Source organism: Rhinolophus ferrumequinum, chromosome 10, assembly GCF_004115265.2.
Source record: "Rhinolophus ferrumequinum isolate MPI-CBG mRhiFer1 chromosome 10, mRhiFer1_v1.p, whole genome shotgun sequence".
NCBI lineage: Eukaryota > Metazoa > Chordata > Mammalia > Chiroptera > Rhinolophidae > Rhinolophus > Rhinolophus ferrumequinum.
Window position 1 is genome coordinate 6,666,781 of NC_046293.1, and position 24,825 is coordinate 6,691,605.

Below are 24,825 nucleotides of genomic sequence, written 5' to 3' on the forward strand. Positions count from 1 at the left end.
AATCCACAAAGCCTCCCATTCAGCCCGGTCCTGGCTGCTAGGCCTGTGGCAGGGAGGGGGGCTCCCACCAGCATCCAGACAGTGACCACCGCAGGCCTTTCCCTGTGCGGTACCTCCAGGCTGGACTGGCAGTGAGAGGCGGCATGGAGGGGTGAGTCTTTAGGCACCGGGTTGAGGGGGGGCGGTTTAGAGAGGCTGTGTGGCCTCAGGCAAGCCCCTGCCCCTCTCAGGGCCTCTGAAGGGCTGGAGGATGGGGGCTCTGGGATCTGCCTGGGCAGAGATTCTCCAAGGGTCTCCCCGCAGTGGGTTCTGAGGAAGGTGGTGTATGGAAGTTCACAGCCCTCTGAGCCCTGGACACTGGTCTCTCAGAGATCTGTCCCCCCATCTGTCTACTTGGCCCACCTTTAGCCTCAGCGTCACCACAGAATGCAGAATGCCACCAGCCCAAAGGCTAAGGGCTGGACCCTGGGACCCCAAGGAGACTGAAAAACAGATGGTGACAAAGCAGTGAGCAGAAATGGAGGAGGTTCACAGTTGGGACCCGGCCCAGGCATCAGGAAAAGCTGCTTAGGGGCCCTGACCAAGCTGAAAACAAGGAAGAGCTGGGTGTCGCTGGTGGCAGGAGGGAGCTCTGTGCTTGTGGGGGAGCCAAGGGCTGATACCAAAGAATCTGAGCAGATTCCTGTTGGGGAGTCTGGGGCTGGGACCTCCTGCCACAGGCAGTGAGGAGATGCTGGAGGGGTGGCAGCAGGGCTGTCAGGGCCCATTGCATTTTGGAAAGTTCCCTTTGGTGGTTGGTGGTGTGCAGAACATCAGGGAGGCTGAGACCCACTGTGGCAGCGGTCCTCCGAGCCAGCCACAGGCAGTGGCTGTAATTGTCACGTGAAGAGGTCCAACTGGGTGATGGATGGATGGATGGATAGATGGATGAGTGGGTGGGGCTGGCTGTACAGGTGGGTGGACAGGCAGGTAAGTGGATAGACCTTATCCAGAGCGCAGCCCCAAACCCATACCCTTAGCTCTGCCATCTCGGTCCAGGCCAGCTAGGTGGCACTAAGATGACAGGAGGACAATGGGAATAAACAGGAGAGACCTCAGCTGCTGGCTCACCTGTCAGTGTGGCTTTGACTGGCCGTTAAGGCTCTTTAAGGTTCTAGGAGCCCACACTACCTGGTCCCCCAAGTTTTGCCCCACAACTCTGTTCAGGCCTAAGTCTTCCCCTCTGACTGCGAGGCTGTCTTCTCAAGGTGGGTGCCATTCTGCTTCCTGCCACTATAGGGTTGGTGCTGCATCTGTCAGGACTGGCTGCTTCTCTCTCCACCGCCAACCTCACACTGGGAGGTCCAGGCCTCCCCCTAGACCCGGAGCCTCACCACAGCCCGGGCACAGACTGAGCCCCAGGGCCTCACTGAGCCACTGGGCAGACGGCCAAAGGGATGCGGCAGGTTGTCCTTCTGAGCCTCAGTTTCCCCCAGCGTCCAACAGGGCTAACAATAGATCCTTTGCTGCATGGGGGCCGGGGGTGTGAGGCTCAGGGCAATGACATCTTCCCTGGGGCAAAGGGCTTAGCGAGTGGACCCTGTGCGACCCTTGCTCCTGTGAACGGGCCCTCCCTCTCTCTCCCAGGCCCCAGAGTGTCTCCTTGGTCCTACTGCTTTCTCTACTGCTGCCACTGGGTCCACCTTGGCACACAGCCGCCCAACGATGCCCACAGATCTGTGTCTGTGACAACTCCAGGCGGCATGTGGCCTGCCGGCACCAGAACCTCACTGAAGTGCCCCATGCCATCCCTGAGGTCAGCAGGGCGAGGGGGTGGGGAGTGGGGACAGCAGGAGGAGCCTGAGCTGGCACAGAGGATATGCCACTGCCTAGGTGGGAGACCTTGGAAAGTCACCTTTCCTCTCTACGCCTCAGTCTTCACATCTATAAAATGGGAATGCTAACCAACAGCAGGGAGATAATCTATTTAAAATCCTATGTGGCTGAAACACGTAGGTGACCTACAGCTACATATTGAGTTAATTACAGATCCTTTGGCAGAAAACGGGACATACTGGAGTAAGCTATGGTCTCTGCCCTATGGAGTCAAGAACTAGTGGGGAAGAAAGTAAATGGACAGTGATAATTCAGTGTGAAAAGTGCCAGAGGAGGGGATGCCCAGGTAGCTGGGATGGAAGGCTTCCTGGAGGAGGTGTCAGGGAGCAGGGTGGAAAGAAGGAGGGGATGAAGAGTGTTCTAGGGGAGGAAACTTAGCAAGGGGCACAGGTCATAGTCCTTCTGAGGCTCAGCCCCGCTCTGCCCTCCTCATTCAGATGACCCAGCGGCTGGACCTCCAGGGCAACATGCTGAAGGTGATCCCTCCAGCTGCCTTCCAGGACCTACCTTATCTGACCCACCTGGACCTGCAGCACTGCCAGGTGGAGCTGGTAGCTGAGGGTGCATTCCGTGGCTTGGGCCGTCTGCTTTTCCTCAACCTGGCCTCCAACCGCCTGAGCGTGCTGCCACAGGAGGCACTGGATGGGCTGGGCTCGCTGCGGCGGCTGGAGCTGGAGAAAAACATGCTGGAGGAGCTTCGGCCGGGGACGTTTGGGGCCCTGGGTGCGCTGTCCACGCTGAACTTGGCCCACAACGCCCTGGTCTACCTGCCCGCCATGGCCTTCCAGGGGCTGATGCGTACCCGCTGGCTGCAGCTGGCCCACAACGCGCTCAGCGTGCTGGCCCCCGAGGCCCTGGCTGGCCTGCCCGCCCTGCGCCGGCTCAGCCTGCACCACAACGAGCTGCAGGCCCTGCCGGGGCCGGCCTTGTCCCAGGCTGGCAGCCTGGCCCGCCTTGAGCTGGGCCACAACCCATTCACCTACGCGGGTGAGGAGGACGGGCTGGCGCTGCCGGGCCTGCGGGAGCTGATGCTGGACCACGGGGCCCTGCAGGCCCTGGACCCCAGGGCTTTTGCCCACTGCCCACGCCTGCACACCCTGGACCTCCGCGGGAACCAGCTGGACACTCTGCCGCCGCTGCAGGGCCCGGGGCAGCTACGCCGCCTGTGGCTGCAGGGGAACCCACTGTGGTGTGGCTGCCAGGCCCGGCCACTGCTCGAGTGGCTGGCACGGGCGCGTGTGCGCTCGGACGCTGCGTGCAGGGGACCCCTGCGCCTGCGAGGCGAGGCCCTGGATGCCCTGCGGCCCTCAGACCTGCGCTGCCCGGGAGACACAGCGGAGGAGGACGAGGGGGAGGAGCTCGCGGCCCCCGGAAGGCCTCGCTCCCCGCCCGGAGCCCCTGACAGGGAGGATGGGGCTCAGCCCTGCCCGCGGCCCTGCGTATGCGGCTCTGAGTCCCGCCACAGCGGCTGCGAGGGCCGAGGCCTGCAGGCTGTGCCCCGCGGCTTCCCCAACGACACCCAGCTGCTGGACCTGAGGCACAACCACTTCCCAGTGGTGCCCCGAGAGGCCTTCCCGGGCCTGGGCCACCTGGTGTCACTGCACCTGCAGCACTGTGGCATCACGGGGCTGGAGGCAGGCGCTCTGGCGGGGCTGGGCAGCCTGCTCTACCTCTACCTCTCCGACAACCAGCTCTCGGGCCTCAGCGCTGCTGCCCTCGGAGGGGCCCCCAGCCTTGGCTACCTATACCTGGAGCGCAACCACTTCCTGCAGGTGCCGGGGGCCGCCCTGCGGGCCCTGCCCGGCCTCTTCTCCCTGCACCTGCAGGACAACGCTGTGGGCCGCCTGGCACCTGGGGACCTGGCAGGCGTGCAGGCCTTGCGCTGGCTCTACCTGAGCGGGAACCGTATCACCCAAGTTTCCCCCGGGGCACTGGGCTCTGCTCGGGAGCTGGAGAAGCTGCACCTTGACAGGAACCAGCTGCGAGAGGTGCCCACTGAGGCCTTGGAGGGGCTGCCTGCCCTCCTGGAGCTGCAGCTCTCAGGGAACCCGCTCAGGGCCCTGCAGGATGGGGCCTTCCAGCCGGTGGGCCAGTCGCTGCAGCACCTCTTCCTGAACAGCAGCGGTCTGGAGCAGGTAGGCACAGAGGAGTGGAGGGTTGGGGGTGGCAGCGAGGCCCTGCCCTATGCAGCAAGGTTCATTCAACAACTAGTGCTGCGCCCGCAGTGCCAGGCCGAGGCTGGGCATGGTGACCGGAGAGAAGCAGGCTACACCTGCCCTCAGGGAGCTCAGGTGTGGGCGACAGAGCAGGCGAAATCCAGATCCACACAGAGAGGCCTGCCAGGGAGGCTACTGCAGGGGCATGGGGGAGGGACGAACTTGGATCCAAGGGTCACCTACTTTGAGGGCAGGGCTGGAGCCACCAGAAGCTTTGCCTTTATTGGGGGGGAGGTGTTTCAGGCAAAACAGAAAGAACTGTGAACTGGGGATCCAGGTGACTTGCAAATAGCAAGTGCTTTGGCATCATACCAATCTGTTTGCACCCCAGCACTGCCCTGCCTGCCTGGGCCATTTTGGGTGCCCCACACCCCTTCTGCTTGGGGAGCATGGGTCTTCCTTCCTGGCCTGACAGGAGCTCACACCAGGACATGGCAACTCCTTGCAGGTTGCTCCAGGGGCCTTCTCAGGCCTGGGGCCCCGGCTCCGGAGCCTACACCTGCAGAAGAACCAGCTGCAGGCCCTGCCCTCCCTGCCTGGTCTCAGCCAGCTGGAGCTGGTTGACCTCAGCGGCAATCCCTTCCTCTGTGACTGCCAGCTGCTCCCACTTCACAGGTGAGCACTCCCCACCCCGGTCCCCTAGCTGGGGTCCCACAGCTGCTCTTGGTCAAGCCCCACCATCTCTCCAGTTCACCATGTCTGCCCAGCTAAGCAGCTTTGGGGGGCAGAGTCCCGCCAGGGACTACCCTTCCTGGGGGAAGTCAGCGTGCATGGGCTTGGGATGGAATTCTCAAGAGTCCCTCTTCCATAGAGCAGGGATGAGACCCGCGCAGCCAGTGGGGTGAGATCTCATCAGCATGCATGCGCACTTTACACAGTTACATGAGAAAGCAACAAGGATCCCAGAGCTGGAGTCCCACAGCCCCAGCTGAAACCCAGCTCTGTCTGGCTCTGACTTGGCCACGTGACCTGTCTGTGCAGGTCCCTCATCTGTGAAGGGGATGATTGTGTCCACCTCAGGGCAGTGGCTTGAAGAATTACATTGAATCAGCTACATGTATAGATTGGATTGAACAGTGTCTAAATCATCAACCCTCTGTAACTTTATCATTACTACCCATTGTTACAGAGAAGGGATTTGAGGTTGGAAGGGACTTGCTCAGGGTCACGTAACCGGGGAGCAGCCAAGCCAGGGCTCACTGCAGAGTCCGCTCTCACACACTAGACTCCATTGGCTCAAACTGGTGAGGACGCCCACGTGCTCCTCAGGAAAGTTCAGCTCAATGTGTTCCCCAAACTCTCATCTCAGGTGGCTCACTGGGCTGAACCTGCACGTGGGGGCCACCTGTGCTGCCCCTCCCAGTGCCTTTGGCCAGAGGGTGAAGGCTGCAACTGCTGTCTTTGAAGCCTGCCCGGGCTGGGCTGCCCGGAAGGCCAAGCGGACACCCGGTGCCAGGAGAGCCCGTATGAAGGGAAGACGCCGGGGAGCAGACAAGGTTGGTCACGGGTCAGGTGCCGGGAGGCCTCAGTGGGTGGTCAGGGTCCAAAGCCCCAGGGTAGCAGGGCCGACTCCTCTGGTCCCAGTTTCAGGTGGTTCTAGATCTGGGCAGTAACGCTGGTGCTTCTCTGTTCAGCGCTGTCCATCCCCTCTCCTCACCTCCTGGGCTGGGCCCTGTGGCTCTGTAGGGCCTCGGTCTTTCACGCTATTTCATCCTGTGGCACAGTGGCCTTTCTGATAAGCCACAGCATACTGGACCCGCTGTGTCCATGAAATCAATCCCTCTGCTACCATATTTGCTGGATCACTGTTGACTCAGCCATTTCCTACCGTGACCTCATGGGCCTCACTCCTCCGTGGGACGGGAAGAGTAGTTCGTGCGTGTTGGTGACGCCTCCCGCTACTTGTCAGCCACAGGTTGGACTCCACAATGTGTCATTTCGTCACCCCCTTGACGTTATGTTAACCATCCTGACAAATCCATTCACACTTGGAAGCTCAGCTGTAGCAAAATCTCACAGCATATTAGAGAATGGTAGGATCTGGGAGGTCCCCTTTGTGGGAGCATGTGCTGTGTGGTGAGGGCACCTGGGGGTTCCTTAAGGGAGAGGCCAGTCCTTAGAGGGAACATGAGAACAGAACAAGTGAACACTGACAGAGGGTGGAGAGAGTGCTCTGCCTGCCTCTGGACCCCCAGTTTGAAGATGTGGGGTACCTGAGGACCATTCCGGAAGGAAGTAGCACAAACTGGGTGGCTTCGAACAACAGAGATTTATTGTCTCACTGTTCTGAAGGTTAGAAGTCTGAAATCAAGGAAGGACCCGCTCCCTGATGGCTCTAGGGGAGGCCTTTCCGGCCCCTTCTGGTGGCCCCAGCTGTTCCTTGACTTGTGGCAGCACAACTCCAATGTCTGCCTCTGTCTTCATATGGCATCTCCTTGTCTTTCACATCGTCCTCCGGTGATGCGGTGCCCAAATTCCCTTCCCATGAGGACACGAGTCATACTGGATTAGGGCCCACCCCAATGACCTCATTTTAACAATTACCTGTGTGAAGACCCTGTGTAAATAAGGTCGCATTCTGAGGTGTATCTTCTCTGGAGGGACGTAATTCAACCCGTAACAGTGTTCCTTGTGGGATTGAGGAAGGAACCCCTAAGAAGTCCCCAAGCTCAAGGTGAATTCTGCTTCAGAAGCAAGACCCGGAACTAGTGTTAGCAACAGCAATATTCCCATCAGCTGACACTTGGGTGGCACTTCCTGCCAGGCAGGCACTGTGCTAACAGCATCAGTATTTTCTTCCTGTGTCAACCTTGGTGGGCGCTCATGTGCACGCACGGTGAGCCTGGCTCAGGAGCAGCTCCAGTGGGTCCACCTCCAGGTCAGAGTTTAGTTCAAAGGGAAGTCCCCTACCCCCACCACACAGCTTGGTGGCTGTGGCAGAAAGTGCAACATCCCAGACATTCCGTTTAGCCACCTTTTTTGAGATGGAGGTATTACACTGAATGGCAGCCCTGGAGTTCTAGGTTTTTCGTTTTTTTTTTTGGTCAGCGTGGCAGTTTCCTCCCAGGAACACAGGAATTGGAGGGTAAGTGCCCTGAGTGCTGTCACGGGGTTCTAGACTGGGTGGGGGTGCTGGACCACGCACGGCTCTCTTCTTTCGACCTCTAGCTTGGTGTCTGGCATGTGTAAAATGTTGAATGCTGAGTGAATAATAAGTAGGGGCGGTTAATATGGCCGAGCAACCGGGGGTTAATCCCACCTGTGAATTTAAGCAACCAAATTACTAGACCTTAACGAGTCTTTCCTTCTCATCGGTAAAAATGAAGTCAACAGGTACCTTGCAGGCCTCCTGTGATGAAATAAGCTATGGGAACGTGTGTAAACCAGTGCCTGGCGTGAGGCTGTCATAAACGGCAGTTCCCCAGCTTGCAGGCCCTTGGGTCTAGAGCTGAGGGTGTAGACTGGTGACAGGAAAGCCTCCCTCAAGTGTTTGGATTTGGTCTGAGCTACCCCACCCCTCGCCTGCAGGTCAAACAGCGGGAGCAGGGCGCCCAAGGGTTCTTTAGGGTGCTGGCTCCCAGCCAGCAGCGCCCCTCCTTGTGAGTGGCCATTAGTGCCATCTGAGGGCAGTTAAGGCACAAGGCTCATTCTGTCTCGAGTGATAATGTCCCCAAGTACTTCCATCTGTGACAAATCAAAATGACCTTTAGATCCCAGCAATACAAGTTATGTACACTTTCATGTCATACACACTCCTGGGGCCAACTTTGTGCTGGCCCTTTGGGGAACTCGGGGGCTCAGGAGAAGCGACTGGAGGAAATAAGGACTAGACATGAGGATGTTATGGAGACGGGCGCTCACGAGATGGCAGGTGATTTATTCTTTATTCTCTCCACGTGTGAGCTCACTTTATAATTGCTCCTATGAGCAATTCAGAAGTCATATCAGAATAGTCCACTGCAGGGAACAGAAACCTGACGATTGAACTTAAGTAAGGGATTTAATTTTCATTGTCTTGGGGAGGCCACTCCAGCTCGGGCTTTGTGCCCATGGTACCTGGAGGCACTTTTTCATTCAGGAAGAAGGGACTAACGGCCAAATGCCATACAAGCCCAGTTTTCCCAGAAGTTTTAGTCGGAACTGGACCCCTTAACTGCGAAGGAATGGGGATGACAAGTCATCTGGGCACAGAACCCTCAACAGAAGCAGGGCTCCTGAAGCAGGCCCAGACCTGAGTGCATACCCAGGCCACTGCCCTGCCACCGCCCGTCTGCGGCGTGAGACATGCCCTTGCTCTTCACGGTGGCCCTAACCTGGTCACTTCCTGGAGAATTCAGTCTGCAGCAAAGGCAGCTTTCTGGGTTCAGCACCATGTGGGGCTGCCTAGTGCCTTCAGCAAAGGAGAGCGGATCAAGTTCTCCTGGACGGCAAATTGGCTCCCCTAGGGCTGGTCACCCCACTTCTGGGATGACACCAAACAGCCCATGTCCTGAGCAAATCCATAGCCCGGCTCACAGAGAAGGCACCTGGACACCCACACCAGCACAGCTACGGCCCTTAAAGGTCAACACGGGGACCCACCCAGCAGTTCTGTTCTCCACCCAAAAATACAGGAGGAAAGAAAAGGGCAGAGGACTGCAGGCTGCCTCCACCTCAGGTTCCAGAAAGATCAGTGAAGAGAAGCTTGATCAGAGACGAGTTTCAAAGGCGACTGAGGAAAAGTAAAGCTGCAATTTGGGCCGGTACTAGGTGAACTTCTAGAATGTGATTTCGGAGAGGAGAGGGGAAATCTGTTAAGGATTTAGTGGTCTGAAGAGTCAAGGAGCCGGGAAGTGTGTCCCACTGCCCCTTCTTCCTACCTCTAGCTCCTGTAGGGAGGGCCACCTCAGCCAGCAGGGCTGACGGCTCCCGTCACAGCCCCAGACTCAGGCAGGGCTATACCTGACGCTGACTAACAGGAGGGGAGTGAGAAGGGCAGGTCCCCGCTGAGCTGGCCTCTGCAGCAGGTTAAGCTCAATGCTAGCGACAGGCTCCCTCAGCTGGGGCCTCCACGCTGGGGCCGCACTCACCTTCCAGTCCTGCCCGCGCCACAGGCCTCACCAAGTGGCACAGGGTCTGGGGCGAGCTTTCCCTCCCTAGGCCCCTACAAGCCCCCCAACCCAAGGAGCAGACCCCACCTCTGCTCCACTGTTCCATTTAGAAATGGGGTCAGTGCTCATGCCAACAGAGAAAACAGGTCAAGGCCACCTCACCAGGTGTGGAAATAACCCCACAGCCTGGTCACTGCTTCTCAGAGCTGGGTGCCTGCATGGGGTCCCCGAACCTCCCTAGGGTGCCAGGAGGAACAGAGTACCAACCCAGGAGACAGAGGCTACTCCACTTGGTTAAATCTTTCGGCAAAGGCTGTACCCATCACACCAGTCACAACTGTCACCCCTCCAGAGCTGCTGCAGGCCTTACGACTTGCTTGGGCGTCTGTGCAAGCATGCGCACACGCTCTCTTCACTGTCTTGAGTGTGACGGGGTGGGGAGTGCAGCCCCCACCCCCTAGCAACTGAGGGGTATGGCGGGTGTGGAGGGAGGCTACTGGAAGGGAGAGCTTCGGGAACTCTAGCTGGAGAGGGAGTCGCTCAGACCAGTGTGGGGGCCTCAGGCAGTCCCAAAGGAGGGCTGAGGCCACAGGGCGGGTCAAAGGAGAGCCCGGGGCTGGTCCTTCCTTCCGTGCCAGGCCCTCCCAGCACCAGGCAGAATTTATGCAAAAAGGCTGTCTCCAAACTGCAGTTGGGTGGCAGGGTGGGGGCATAGAGGGGCCTGGGCTGGCTTCCCGCGAGGTGGCCAGGCTGGCAGCAGGGCAGGCTCAGTCGTCTGTCTCCTGTTTGATGTTCTCAATGGAAACAGGCAGCTCTGGACTGGGGGCCTTGTCAGGCGTGGGCGCATCCACATGCTCTTCCTTCACACGCACAGCAATGACTAAAGGGGGAGGTGGGCGGGCCGGGAGAAGAGGAGTGAGGGCACAGAGCTGGGGAGGGTGGGTGGGCTCGGGGTCTGGCTTCCTACAGAGGGGCCCTGGGGTGAGGGGAGCACCTCCGTGGGGCAGGTAGCAGAAGGCCCAGGGTTCTATCACACGCCACCAGGCAAACTGTGCCAGAGACACTGGCACCTGCCCACCTGCTGCCCGGCGTAGCACATGGGGGTGGGGGGCACACACAGGGGCCAGGCTGGAGCTGCTTGGCTCCATACGGAATTGGGGGGGGATGTTTGGGAAGCTCTTCAGGCCTAGTGGTCTGAGGAGGACTACTTGGTGCCAGAAAATTCCCTTCAAACTTGACTCTACTCTTCCGTGCCCAGGTGGGGAAGCAGAGGGACCGCCCCTGAGCCCTGGAGCCTGGGGCCTCTTACTCTCATCAGGAACAGGCTCCGACGAGATCTTGCCTGCAGCCTGCGGCTCCTCATCCAGCAGCGCCTTCTTGGATCCCTGTTTCAGGGGCCGGGTCTTGGTCGGTGGTATTCTTTTCCCTTTGAATAAAAACAGAATTAAAGCCAGAATTAGGGTTGTATCCACGTGAAGCTCAAAGGCTGGGTCTCTTCCAGCGATACCAATTGGGGGAATTAGCCTAAACTTCTGACATTACCCCTCAGGGCCGTGCGCCCCAAGGCTCAGAGCTGTCCACACGCTCACACAATCAGGGAGCGTGTCTGTTTCCTCTGTCCTGTTCCGGGACACCATCTTCTCTGTGTGGTGCATGTCATGGAGACCACCTCATGGTCACCGGTCCGCAGCTCCGGAGAATGCTCTGCCTCCCCCACTCCCCGCTGCTCTCCAACCTGCTGCCCCCTGAGCTGAGGCCACGCGGGGCTCAGGACCTGAGAAGAGTGGGGCCCTGCCCAGGGAAATGACCCTGAAGCTTGGTGACTGCCCTCGTCCCCCTCTCGGGGTCACGAGGTGGCCTTGGGGAGCAGCAGGGCTTCCTCCCATACCTGACTCTCACACCCAGCTGCTGCGGGGTTTCTGCCATGGGGCAGCAGGGATGGGGCCCCCCACTTCTCTCTGTAAGATGCAACCTCTTGTCTTTTCCTAGGCGTCCTGACCACTGCCAGAGACGGGGGGACTCCCTGTTATGCTCTGGAGACACAGGCTGCCAGCTCAGGGGGCCAAAGGCAAGGGGAGGAGACAGAGACGCCAGGAAGGCACTACCTAAGTGACAGGTCCCCGCTCTGCTCCAGGGACACAGGCCCAGCTGATCACAGGTCCCACACCAGCCACGGCTGCTTTACAGCACCACTTACTTTTCTTCCCAAACTGTTTCTTTTTCTTCTTCGTGGCCTCTTTGGCCTTCAGAGGTGTGGTTGGCTCTGCGGTTGAATGAGAACAAGAGGTGAGGAGAGTTCTGGGAGGACCCAGGGTACAGACACAGCCGAGACCCTGGCCCACCCCTCACCAGCCTCCCTTATACACGGGACACCCTGAGAAGGAAAGCTCAAGTTGGGCCATGAGAGTGGGGGAGGGGACTGGGGGAAGGACTGGAGAACAGCTGTCCCTTCTTCCCACCCTCGTCACCAGGGCTGCTCAGAGGGACCTGGGTAGTTTACCTGGGTGCACAAGGGCACGAGCATATGACAGAGTGGGCAAGATCAAGGAAGGAGCTCTGCAGGCCAGAGGGAGAGGGAGACAGACAGGTCAGGAGCAAGGGCCACTCTTTACTTAGAGGTGGTCCACGAGATTTCTCGATCTCATGCCAAAGAATGAGGTGAGGTGGGCATGGGGCGGGGAAGGTGGTTGGCAGGAAGGAGAAGGCAAAGGAAAGTCAAGAGCCCCTTAAGGCTGCAGGAGCCCAGACCTGTGGCCACGGGCGGCTGGAGCTGGTAGCCGGTGAGCTCGCACCAGCCGACAGGGTAGATGTCCGGTGACTCACAGTCCACCCACTGGTCGTACTCGCTGTCCCAGCCATCGAAGTGGATGCTGAGAAGCCGATGGACCACCCGCCGCACAGTGGCCACGCAGATGAGCCGGGGTTCCATCAGGTCCACGGCCTCCAGCTTCATGCCCACCTTGAAGCCGTGGTTGGGGCAGTCCTGGGGAGGGGGAAGAAGGCAGTGAGCGAGCCAGCCAGCTCTGTGCCCCAGTGGTTCTTTGTTCCCACCACCTGGCCCCCTGGGACAGGGACAGGCGAAACTGTGGGGCAGTGTCTACCCTGGAGCTGGGACCTCTCCCCGGAAGTGGCTGGTCTCGGCAGCAGGGACTCGCTGACACTGGGCAGGTCCCGAGGCCGCCCCAGGCCCCATGAACCCTCAGCCCCCTCACCATGTTAAAGAGTCTCGAGGGAGCAGCTTTGGACTTGGTCTTCTCCAAGTAGGTGTCCCAGTTGAAAGTCTGTGTGTCGTACCCTGGGGGAGCAGAAAGCACAGATGCGGGAGGGAGAGGAGGGGAGGGGCGAAGGGGTCCAGGAAGGAGCACACTGCCAAAGGGGCACCTGCAGTTTGGTCGGGTCAGTCTAACCTTTTGGGGGTGTGAGCTCAATGTCATTCTTTTGGCAGAAGGTGGCTGGGAAGATGGCGTGGGAGGAGGCGTGGTAACAGAACCAGTCCGAGCCATCTGTGGAGGGCCCCCCATCCACACAGATCATCAGGTAGCCATCCAGGAGAACCTAGAGGGTGGGGGCGGGGCAGGCAGAGAGCATGGCATCACGAGCCGTACCCCGACCCCAGGGCAAGGTGGCTCTGGTGGGGACCCAAGGTCACATGGGTTGAACTAGAACTAGATCTCAGCTTCCCCGAGCTGCTCCAGAGCTCTTCACTCCTATAACCCCTGCTTGTGAGGTAACTGACCTTCCCCACTGGACAATAAACACTGCTACATAGAAGGTTCAACATTTGTCTTTTTGCCACTGTGTTCTCAGTGGTGAGCACACGGGCCCAGCCTGGAGAAGATTTGCCAGGTGGACAAATCAGCACGTCCCCAAGGAGGGCCGAAGTCATTTGCTCCTCAGGCTGCAGCAATAATGGGGACGGTTTGCAGCATTCAGCCCGCCTGTGGCTCTCGGCGAGGCCAGCACTCAAAGGAGATGGCATGTGGTGGCGTGAAGGCCCCCAGTGAGGTGATTGGGTGGGGCCAATACCTGACACGGGACACATTCAGGCCAGGTGTTCAATAAACACCTGCCCAGTGCACCTCAGACCCTAACATGACAGCAGATTCTGAGCAAGGAGCAGGCAAGACCCCTCTTCACAAAGATGAGGTGCTCCAGGAGCAGCCGGTGTTGGGAAGGTGGGAGGGACGTGGGGTGCAGCTCTGAACTGTCTCCACCCTGAGAAAGCCACCTGGAGGCTGGAAGCAGCCTGGCTCACCTTGCAGATGGTCGCCACGCAGATGTTGCCCAGATTCAGGGGATCGATGGCCTCCAGTTTCATCCCCTCCTCGAACCACCCGCCCTCCGTGTAGACAGCTCGAACCTTAAAGGAACGGGGCAGTTGGGGAATGTGGGCCGGCCCAGGCCTGGGAAGGAAATGGGGAGGGAAAGGGGCAACCCAGGGGAGAGCCGGGGTGCTAAGGCCTGGAATGGACCCGCGGCCAAGGGGAAAAGCGGCCAAGGGCTGCGCCTCACCTTCTTGAACAGGTAAGGAACAGCATCACAGTAGATTTTCCGGAAAGTGGGATGGTGGGCCATGTCGCTGCGCCTCTCTTTGGGGAGGTGGCAGAGGGAGGAAGGGAAAGAAGGGCGTTGAAGGCTGCTAATAGGGCCAGCTCCACTCCTTTCCCAGGTACGTGGAGGCTGCCCTGCATATGCCCTAATACGTATCTCAGCCCCCCACCCCTGCCTAGACGAGAAGACAGAAACATCAGGAGCTCTCTGTAGGTAGGAACTATTCAGCCCTTAAGACCCAGACTCTTCCCAGGTGACAAGGTTCAAATCAGTTTTACCACTTACAAGCTGAGCGACTTTGGTCGAGTCACTCAACCTGTCTGGCCCCCAGCACCGCGCCCTACAGGGTGGAGACGATCACCTGACCATACAGCGTTGTGGGGTGCAGAGACGCTCCCACTCAGGCCTTGGGGCAGCTGAGCCTGGGTCCCGCTGGCCTGGGGGCTCTGCTAACCTGACAGCTTGATGCCGTGGCCAACACGCCGTGACCAACCCACTGGATGGATCAGGGGGCTCCACATGTGGCACCAGAAATCGTCATCACTGTCGCCATCCTCGTAGAGGAGCCGCAGGCGACCCCCAATCACCGTGTCCACCACGGCCATGCGGGTCCGTGACACCTGGGACTTGTCCACCACCTCCAGCCGCATGCCCTGCCGAAAGGGGTACTTCATGCTTTCCACCATCTACAATGTGAGAACACAGGCCTGCCGTGGGCATGGGGTCCTCACGCCCACCTTCCTGCTCTCTTACAAGTGACCAGAGGACAGGGAAGGTGGTGGAACCAGTCTAAACACCAAGTAAACCTGGCCCCCAAGTCCCTAGAATGATATTGAGGGAAGGCGCACAGCTTACAGTGTGTGCACTCCAACCCCAATAAGAGCCTGACGGGAATTACAAAGCCCTCTGCAGTCAGGTGGCCCATTACTGCCAGAGCTGAGCCTCGAACCCTGGCCTGGTGTCCAGCCTTGTGCTTTCAGGGATCTCTGATCCACACTCCCCTCCCTCCCGGCTCTCTGCTGGTGGCACAGAGAATGAAGTCCCCTTTGCGTCCATATGTCTATCCCAGCTCTGGCCTTACTGGGCTGCTGCTCTGAACAGCTTTCATAGCCTCTCAGCAGCAATGCCTGCCCCTCGGGTCCAGCCAGGACGGTGACCAAGAGGCCCACAAGCGGCTCTCGAGAGTGCTGACGATGGGCAAGAGTGAGGGCAGAAGGCCGGTGCTGTGACTGGTGCGGTCCTGCGGTGGAGGACCTGGTTCAGTGAGCTCCGCTGGCTGAGGGAGAACCAGCCCCAGCTGTGCAATTTCACAGCCCACCAGAAGGGGGAGCGTCTCAGAGATCACAAGCAGCCCCCAGGAAGGCGGACACAGCCCGCCACCAGACAGACCCTCAACCCTCTGCTCAAGGGCTGGAATCCACCCCAACAGCGACTGCCTGCCTGGCCCATTTGGGAGAGTGGGAGACCCACAGGGAGGCCTGGGTTGGGGTCCCTCTGGGCCGCCCGCCGCCCTCACCTAGCCTCTCCTGACACATTCCTTGCCTCTGCACCCCCTGGAACTTGAGCTCTAAGGACAGAAGCTAGGCTCGGTGTGATTCATTTCTACATTCTCAGCTCTGAGCACAGAACTAGGCAGAGTTAGTGCTCAGTTAATGTTTTTTCTCAACAACGAGCAAAACACATGCATATACCCCTGACCTTGACTGATGGGTCACTGACTCAAAACACATTCCTACGCACTCACCACACTGCAGGCACCAAAGGGCATTTGAAACTTCCTCCACAAACCCACCCCCTTTTATCCTCACCATCCCCCTAATCTTCAGAGGCAGCTGCTTTTGTGTCCCCTCCAATGTGCACAAAGGACGGGTACATGACAGATAGTCAACGTGTACTTGCTGACTGGTTCGCATGGAAGCCTGTTCTGCCACCCAGAAGCAAACCCCTTCCAATTTAAGCAGAAGATGGGCCACCTTGATACCCATAGTCGCCTGCACCACCCACAGTCATCTGCCTCATCTTACATGGGCCAGCTGAGAAAGTAAATGACCATCCTTAAAGGCAAAGCTGTCAGCTATGCAAGGCACCATGGGAAATGTAGGAGAAAAAGCTTACAGTTTTGTTAGAAAGAGAATATGAAAAGATAATTAACAACATATAAACAGCAAACAAGGTGTACCCAGTAAGTTCAAATAAGGGAAAAATCATTTCTGCTTCAGGAAAAAAAGCCAGAGAACACTTCTGTGAGGTGCCTGAACCATCCCTTGATGGCCGAAGGCCAGCTCTCCACCAGCTCAGGCCCACGGCGGCAACCTTTCACCTGGTGACCGTTGCCGTGGATGAGAGGGCCTCAACTTCCACTCCATCCTTATTTTCCACTGGCTTCCATACCACGCACGCCCTACCCATCAAGGTAGAATCCAAACTCCATTGTCGCCACAAAGGCTTCTTTGATGCCTGTTCTTCCTGAGTCCACAAGGCCAATTCAGTTTCATGTCATGGCAGCACCTGCCCTCATGACCCTGCTGTGACACCCAGGGCTACATGGGACCCACCTCTGAGCACCCGGCTCAGGAGACCTCAGGTGTCCTGTGTGAGGCACCTGTGTGAGCGAGCCCCACAGCAGGAGGGCTGGCATACAGAGTGGGAGACTGAGTCTGAGTCCTCACAGTGGACCCTTGCGAGCCCTTCAAAGTTTTACCATGTGTATGACTTTTTAGGTCAAAGAACGAAATAAAATAATTTCTCCCCCCCTTTCTTCCGCTTCCCCCGACACACACACTCCGGTTCAAGCCGTTGTTTCTCAGTCTAGTTGTGTAGGACACAGCTGCCTGGCCCATGCTGGTGTTACGAGCCTTGCGCTCCCCCAGGCTGAGGCAGTCAACCGGCCCCGAAATAATTTTTAAAAATTACAATTAAATGCCACACAAGTGGTTCTGAAGCACGTCCCTGGTTCAGAACCAAGGATATTTTACAATTATTTATGCACACGACTTTGTTTCCTCTGCCAGACTGAAGAGTCCTGGATGGCAGGGTCTCTATTCTCTGTATTCCCACAGTGCCTTGTATACAACAAGCACTTAATAAAATCTACTGAATGAATGCTCCTGAGAAATGCTATAAGCACAGGTAAGGACCTAGAAGAGCAACTGGTCCATATGACCGGTCAGTCTGGGTGGGGAGGGCGCTCATTTTAGGCTGGGAGGCAGGTGGCAACCGCTACCCTTCCTTGGGAAACACGGAGTCGCTACAGACTGTTCCGCAAGGAAGTCTTAGAACAAATACTCCAATGACCAGCACAAAAGCCACAAAGTGGGAAGGGGGACAGGTAGGAGATCAGGGAAGAGCCCAAAGGGCTCACTGCTGGACCTTGATGTGGAAATCCACGGGAAGCGTCCTGGAGCCCACCAGCCGTTTCATCAGGTAGCCCTTCCAGTCGGTGAACTTGGCATGGATGGCTGCAGGGACAGGAGCAGATTCCGGTTACACAGACTGACAACATCCCACCCCCAATAGAGGGCGCCAGAGCCACCCAGAGACGGCAGAAGGGATGGAACAAGTTATTTCTGCCCACACCCGCCAGCAATCACTTCATCCTATATAACCCAGCTCCACAACCTGGATCTGCTGCAGGGCCTCGGGGACGAGGAGGCAGGTGGCTTCTGTTCCGGCCTAACCTGAGGCAGAGCCACCCTCCTACTCACTCCGTGGGGGCACCAGGATCTTGCTGTTGATGGCACACCAGCCAATGGGGTGGACATCCACAGTTCCCAGATTGCACCAGAAGTCATGGCTGGCGTCGTTTTCAAAGCCTTCATACCGGAGCAGCACTCGGTACCCTGGAAGAAGGAAAAGAGCCAGCCCCAGTGAGGGAGGGCGGGAAGGGTGGGGAAAGGCATGGTCTTCGGTCTTCCCTCTTCTCCAGCCGAAACTGGACTTCTCGCTGCTGATCCCATGAACTCCTTCCAGGCAGTGGGGTTGCTGCTGTCCACAAGAGTCGTGGCCAAAGCAAACCCATGTCGCCTAGTTGGAGAGCAGTATGGCACATGGGGAGAATTAATTTTCTATATCCTGATAATCCCTGGAATAAAATTCAAAAAATGGGAGTTTCCGAACTCACCAAACTCTGTGGTCCCCACTAAGGTAGGCGAGCTAAGCGAGTTGCGCGACTCGGGAGAAACTCCAGTGGTGCGTTTGTTGGGCTTGTTCCTGCCTACAGCACGGCCTACGCACCTGGGGACGCCACTCTGCAGACCCCGACCCTGCCCTGGCCAGGACGCCCGCCCACCTGCGGCCTGGATGACAGAGGCGATCCAGTACACGCGGCTGGGGAGCACTGCGTCACTGTTGAGCACCTCCACCTTCATCCCCTTCATGACATCCTCCCACTGGTCGTAGAGCGGGACCTGGTGGGAGCAGAACAGGGGACATGAGCTGCCTGCACTAGCAGGGAGGGGTGGAGTCACCGCAGGCTTCGCCTCGTCACTCTGCACGGGGAGGGCCAGGCACAGGACTTGGGATGAGCACCAGCCAGGTGTGGCGGCTGTGCTGGAAGAGCAGAGTCGGGATGGAGACGGGCAGGGGTGGGCAGGGGCGAGGGCCGGAGATCCAGAGCCACGTGGCTCTGAGTGCGAATCTTCACAGGACCAGCTCCTAGCTGTCTCGTCTGGGTACGTCACACCTGTGCCAATCTGTGTGACAGTAAGGACGCCTCACCGTTTCTATAGTGCTCACCACATGCCAGGCACTGTTGCTAACACAGATATCGCCTCCTCCTCCGTCACTCAAACCTGGGTGACGCCCCGGGCCCTCAGCTGTCACCACGCCGGCTCGCACAGAGCTGTCTACTGCACATGGTTCCTGGCCTGTCTCTCCCTCTCCACCCGGCCCTCTCCTCCTGTTACAATGCCCGACCACCACGGCCTGTTTCTGGGTGCCTTCCCAACATCGAACCCTCACTTTGCTGCCAATGGCACCTTGATTCTCCTCTGGGGAAAGTCAGCCTTTTTCATGCTCAGCGCTGGCTTGAGCCACTCGGGGTATCCTACGCCATCTCCCTGGCCCCAGACTGGGCTCCTCACAGCACCTAGAAATGGTGACGCTGCCAGGCGCAGGGGTAGAGTTTCAGAGCATGTGCATGGGACATGTCAAATGGAAGTGTAACGTTAACTCCCCTGCAGTGAGACTGCCGGGGCTGCTAGAGGATTCAGGGTAACAGAGAGGTCCCCGACCAAGAGAGATATGCCAGCTCACTAGTTCAGAGCAGCAGGCAGCTGCCCGGAGGCCAGCTTTCCTGTTGAGGGCAGTCCCCCGAGTTCAGGAGTTCAGAAAGGAGAGGCTAGGAAGTGTGTTTACTCAGGTAAGAGGCCTCCTCCTAGTTTCCTGGGGTTTAGGAAACTGCTTGGAAGACAAAACAAGGGTGCCGCTGTCGGCTTCTCTCCTCTCCTGCAGCCTACCAGGCCACAGCCCCCCCAGGGCCTCACGCTTCTGGTGTTTCTCAGGGGCTCAGGGAGCCTTTTGCAGAACTGGGCTCCAGGATGTAGCCACATCTGCCTCTCTGGGACCAAGGGGCCCAGGGCAATTCAGAAGCACCAAACTTTCAAGGGGAAAAACACTAAAAATGGGGAAGAAAGGAGAAAAGGATTTCAGAGTTGGCTCTTAGACATCAACTAACACAAAGTTCCATTCTGTAAATAACCAAGTGGGGACCTCAGAGGGGAAGCACAGTACTTGCTAGAAGCCCTCAATGAGGGTTTGCTGGAGGACTTCTGAAAAGTCAACAGAAAGGTAGAGTGCCTGGCAAAGCTGGGCTTCGACCACCCAGACCTCACCACTGTTCCCTCCCTGGTGCCAATGTCATCTGGAACAACACTAGTGAGGCAGGTAGGTGAGATGGGCCGTGAGCACCCGGGTTCCTTGCTCTCCCTCCCCTCAGCTCCAGGGCACTCACGTGTTTAAAACAGCTGACAGGAGCAGCCTTGTAACTGTGATCCTTCAGGAACTTCCCCCAGTCGAAACCCAAGACTAGCGCTGCAAAGCAGAAAAAGGAGAGTGAAGAGCGGAGGCTGGGAGCTCAAGCATATGCCCCTCCAGGGACCTGGCCCGAGGAGCCGGTAGAAGCAGGTCCCTTTCCCACCCCAGCAGCTTCTTGATCCCAAGTGCATGCATGGGAGGACACCTGTCCCCATACCTGCCCCATCAGTAGCCATCAGGACCTTATCCACAGCTGCTAGACTCTCAGGAATAGAGGAAACATTCAGAAGGAAATGCCTGACCTTTCTTCCCCCAAAGAAAAAAGGAAATTCAAAGACCCTGGAGCTTTAAAGCCTCAGACCTCCCCCGACCTCTCATTGGCTAGAGCCGATCTAAAAGGGAGGGAGGTGCACCACCTAGGCCCCTCCAATGCTCCTGCCTGCGGAGCTCGATTTCAGTCAGAAACTCAGACCCTCTAGAGCAGAGTTGCTTCCTGCCTACGTTTAATTTGCTCAGAAATTGCCACACACTCAAAAGTTTCCTTTTCTTATCCCATAACCTTCTTCAAACTAGATCCGGGTTTTCACTGCCCAGGAAACAAACTAAAGGGCTAAAAGCAGTGCAAAACAATAGTGGTGAATTCTTGGCTTTTGAGTGATCAGGAGTAGGGGTCCTGGCAATTTCAGGGATTTTCTGGGGTAATTTCCATAATGCCTACTCACCAGGTGAGGAAGATGCACTCCACAGCCAGCCTGGGTCAGAGCCCTTTCTAGCTGGCCCCCTCCTAGGGCAGGTCACCCCAGCCCTGGCACCCCAGGACCTTCAGGGTCCTCTGCTGTCTTACCGTCTTGCCCCGTAGGCGTCCCATCTGCTAGCTGTCCCGTCCCTTGGGAGTGGAGGAAGGCTCCAATTTTGGCAGACCAGGCTGCTTTGTGCAGGACTTTGGCTTTCTTAGTAGGTGGTTTTCCCTGAAGGAAGGAGAGGATGTGTGAAGCCCATTGGCTAAGAATCAGCCTCAGGATTTGGACTGCCTAGTTTTCATCCTGGCATGGGTCCAGTTACTTAAGCTCTTTAGGGCTTGTTTCTTCATTTGTAAATCAGGATGATAATAATAACAATACTTAGCGGGAGGAGGTAGCAAGGACGGTTACACTCGACTCTGTAGGACTTAGCTGTAGCTCGCTAGGAGGGACTGGAGGGAGGCCGGAGCTGCAGGGCAGGGAGAGACACGGGTTCTAGCTTTTAAGCCTCATCCAGGACCCTCTAACTAGTGGCTTCAGCTCTCAGCCGTCCCCTCCCGCCCGTGCTCCTACAGGTTGGAGAATGGGCTTCGTGGGGCCCGTGAACTGGCCCAGAAGGCCACATTCTGTAGCTGCGAGTACATGAATGTTCTGGAGAGGGTCCATGGCTTCCATCAGGTGCTCAAAGGGGTCCCCCCGCCCCCAAAGAAAAAAGGCTCCGATCTGGTTTGTAATTTGTAACTTAAGCACTGGTCAGAAAGGCCCAGAGAATTTATTAGCAATCATTAAAGTAGAAGTGTGGGTTTAAATCCCACACATACCTGGGGTTGAATCCAGGCTCTTCAATTTTATCTGTTTGCCTTTGAGCGAGTTACTAAAAATTTTTGACCCTTCAAAATAGAAATTTTTAAAAATTCATTTTTTAGGGATCACTGGTTAGACAGTGTCAAGCCCTTAGCAAATACCCCTAAATTATAGCTACCATGTTTCCCCGAAAATAAGCCCTAGTTAAGACTGCCAGGTGGACGCATTTAGTACCTTATGGCGATGTTCCAGAAGATGACATGACTATTTGAATAAATGTACATTGTTGTACATAAAAAAAAAGACATCCCCTAAAAATACGCCCTAATGCGTCTTTTGGAGCAAAAATTAATATAAGACCCGGTCTTATCTTCGGGGGAATACGGTATAAGACCTGGTCTTATTTTCGGGGAAACACGGTATTAACAATATTATCAGCTCACTGATATGCCTTGACTAAGAGCCACAGAAGGCGGGAAATACCAGTAATTGCTTTCAAAGGTAAGACAGAGTATGAAGTGCTAAGCAGAAGACCTTGCACACGGCAACTTTCAATAAACATCAGAGCGGAGGCTCTCAAGCTTTGCTGCACATTATAATCATCTGGGGAGCTCTTTAGAGCCCCTACGCCGAGGCCGCACTCCGATCCAATTAAATCAGAAGCTTTGGGAGTAAGACCCAAGCATCAATATCTCTAAAACTTTCCAGGTGATCCCAACATTGCCGTCAAGTTTGAGAACCAGTGTTGTGGATGGTGGCCATAGCTACCACGAAACAACGCAAGGCCCAGCAGCTGAGATTCAGCTTCCCGCCTCGCTTCTGCTGCCCTCATCCCACAGAACCACCCTAGGTAAGACATTCTCCTCTCTGGACCTCAAGCCCACTTTATCAATTAACGTGTGACTTAGACAACACATCAGAATCCCTCCATTTCTAAAAATTCTATGAATGTCAATAACTACCTAGAGATTGGTAAGACCTGCTGGGTGGCTGCCTGTGACAGGGCGTCAGAGAGGAGGCATCAACTTTCTAAACTCACAGGGCTGATGAAGCTTGTGCTTGGTTCCTAGCTTCCTTTCAGAACATTTACAAAAGTATGATGCAAAGACCAAGGGCATCAGGCTCCCCCAAGTTTCTTGTTTAAAACTTTTTGAACACATTAGACTCTGAGGGGTGAGGGTGGGGAATGAAGGGAACAAAGCTCCAGGAATCTGCAATTTAATGAGCTCCATAAATAGATCCCTCTGCCCTCTAAAGTTTGAGATCATAATAAATACCAGGAAATTTACAACCTCTGATGGACACGAGCAAGGTCCTTCCCAAGTTGGTTGTTCCCGTCTCAGTACCCAGGGCCCCGGGAAGGGTCTTCCAAATGACCTCCTCTCACCTGTAATCTAGCCAAGATACTGGCTTTCTTGGAGTTGGAGGAGTAGCTCCTGGAACAGGAGACACTGCAGAATCTCTTGGTCTTGGAGAAGAAGGCTTCCCTTGTACCCACGATACCACACATCTCACAGACAGCTGGGAAGAGAACTTAGCACATGACTCACCTGGTGCGGTCACCCCAAATCAAACCCGGGCCCTTCAAAACCTGGACACTGCATTAACCAGGTAAGTCCTGAACCTATTTCGCCTAAGATGAGCCATTTTGGCATCCCGTGGCTATGTGTCAACAGTGGGCTAAGGAAAATCCATGAGGACTGGGGAAACAAGTGAATGATAGAAAGTTTGCAAAGAGGAAAATGAGAAGGAGAAAAGTGCTCAAGTCACTTAACTTCTATTGGTCTATTTTCTTCTCATCTATAAAGAGTCTGAACTAGATCAGTGTTTCAACCCTGACTTCACATTAGAATCACTTGGGGGAACTTTAAAAAATGCCCAAGCCTGCGATGCTAATTAATTGTTCTGTGTTGGGACACTGGCACTGGTAGTTTGTTAAAAGCTCCCCAGCAGATTCTAATATACAGCCAGGATAGAGAACCCCGGACTAGATGGTCTCTACTGGTTCTTTCTAGTTCTAAAGTTCTAAGATTCTAAGACAATGGTTAGGAGAAGATAGAAGAGAGAAAGATAAAAGGGGAGAGAGAAAGAGAAGACAGGATGAATAGAAAGGAAATAATATTCACCTGGCAAAGAGTATTAGCTTATTCTTCTAAAGAGTTTAGGTACCAGACTGATGGCTTCACAGGTGAATTTTACCAAAGATTCAAAGAAGAATCAACACCTATTCTTTTCTATTTCAAAAAATTTAAGAGGAAGGAAGGCTCCCAAGCTCATTTTATGAGGCCACCATTACCCTGATTCCAAAACCAGACAAAGACATTATAAAGAAATAAAACTATAGACCACTATCCCTCATGAGCATAAATGCAAAGATCCTCAAAATATTAGCAAAGTGAATTCAGGAATACATTACGATAAAACACCATCATTAAGTGGGATTTATTCCTAGGATGCAAGGTTGGTTCAGTATCTGTGAATCAATTAACGTGATACACCACATAAACAAAATGAAAGATAAAAATCATATGATCATATCAATAAATGCAGAGAAAGCATTTGATAAAATCGAGCATCCATTTATAATAAAAACTCTCAGCAAAGTGGGAATAGAGGGAACATATCTCAACATAATAAAGGTCATATATTACAAATCCATAGCTAACATACTCAACAGGGTAAAGCTAAAAGCATTCTCCTTAAAATCAGGAACAAGATAAGAATGTCCCCTTTCACCACTTTTATTCAACATAATAGTGGAAGTCCTAGCCAGAGCAATCAAACAAGAAAGATAAATAAAGACATTCAAACTGGAAAAGAAGAAATAAAACTGTCATTATTTGTAAATGACATGATAAGAGAACCCCAAAGATTCCACCAAAAAACTATTAAAACTGATAAATGAAATCAGTAAAGTAGCAGGATAAAAAATTAATATTCAGAAATCAGTTGCATTTTTATATACCAATAAACTATCACAAAGAGAAATTAAGAAAACAATCCCATTTACAATTGCATCAAAAACAGTAACAACAACAACAAAAAAACAAACACAACCCTAGGAATAAATTTAACCAAAAAGATCTGTACTTGGAAAACTGTAAGACGTTAAAGGAAGAAATTGAAGATACAAATAAATGGAAGCATATGCCACGCTCATGGATAGGAAAAATTAACTATTCATACTATCCAAAGCAATCTACAGATTCAATGCAATCCCTATCAAAATACCAATGACATTTTTCAGAGAACTAGACCAAATAATCCTAAAATTTATATGGAACCATAAAAAACCCAGAATAGCCACAGCAATCTTGAGAAAGAACAAAACTGGAGGTATCATGCTACCTGATAGCAAACTATACTACAAGGTTATAGCAATCAGAACAGCATGGCACTGGCATAAAAACAGACACATAGATTAATAGAACAGAATAGAGAGCCCAGAAATAAACCCATGCCTATATGACCATTTAATCCAAGCCAAAGGAGGCAAGAACATACAATGGGGTAAAGACAGTCTATTCAATAAATGGTGCTGGGAAAACTGGACCACCTTCTTACTCCATATACAAG

General features: G+C 55.1%; 2 protein-coding genes across 5 annotated transcripts in view; one reads left to right on the forward strand and one right to left on the reverse strand.

The window, feature by feature from the left end:
• Positions 1-10,569, forward strand: CHADL (chondroadherin like). The gene is made up of 6 exons (XM_033116853.1): positions 1-151; positions 1,627-1,795; positions 2,313-4,010; positions 4,540-4,706; positions 5,401-5,587; positions 10,440-10,569. Exons 1-6 carry the CDS (start codon positions 144-146, stop codon positions 10,464-10,466), a joined length of 2,256 nt encoding a protein of 751 aa, XP_032972744.1. The 5' UTR covers positions 1-143; the 3' UTR covers positions 10,467-10,569.
• The window catches only part of L3MBTL2 (L3MBTL histone methyl-lysine binding protein 2), a 21,361-nt gene continuing 4,614 nt past the window's right edge, over positions 8,079-24,825 (reverse strand). The window contains exons 3-17 of one of the 4 annotated variants that reach the window (XM_033116855.1): positions 22,637-22,770; positions 20,550-20,673; positions 19,683-19,762; positions 18,021-18,138; positions 17,437-17,571; positions 17,102-17,190; positions 14,187-14,418; positions 13,694-13,770; positions 13,437-13,541; positions 12,589-12,736; positions 12,394-12,476; positions 11,930-12,164; positions 11,379-11,444; positions 10,524-10,607; positions 8,079-10,061 (exon numbers count right to left, since the gene is read on the reverse strand). In XM_033116855.1, coding sequence (XP_032972746.1) covers positions 9,949-10,061; positions 10,524-10,607; positions 11,379-11,444; positions 11,930-12,164; positions 12,394-12,476; positions 12,589-12,736; positions 13,437-13,541; positions 13,694-13,770; positions 14,187-14,418; positions 17,102-17,190; positions 17,437-17,571; positions 18,021-18,138; positions 19,683-19,762; positions 20,550-20,673; positions 22,637-22,770 — 1,823 coding nt within the window. In that variant the 3' untranslated portion in view covers positions 8,079-9,948. Of the gene's footprint in view, positions 10,062-10,490; positions 10,608-11,378; positions 11,445-11,681; positions 11,738-11,929; positions 12,165-12,393; positions 12,477-12,588; positions 12,737-13,436; positions 13,542-13,693; positions 13,771-14,186; positions 14,419-17,101; positions 17,191-17,436; positions 17,572-18,020; positions 18,139-19,682; positions 19,763-20,549; positions 20,674-22,636; positions 22,771-24,825 lie in introns of those variants that run through there. The other 3 variants (XM_033116854.1, XR_004424117.1, XM_033116856.1) reach the window with 3 other exon arrangements.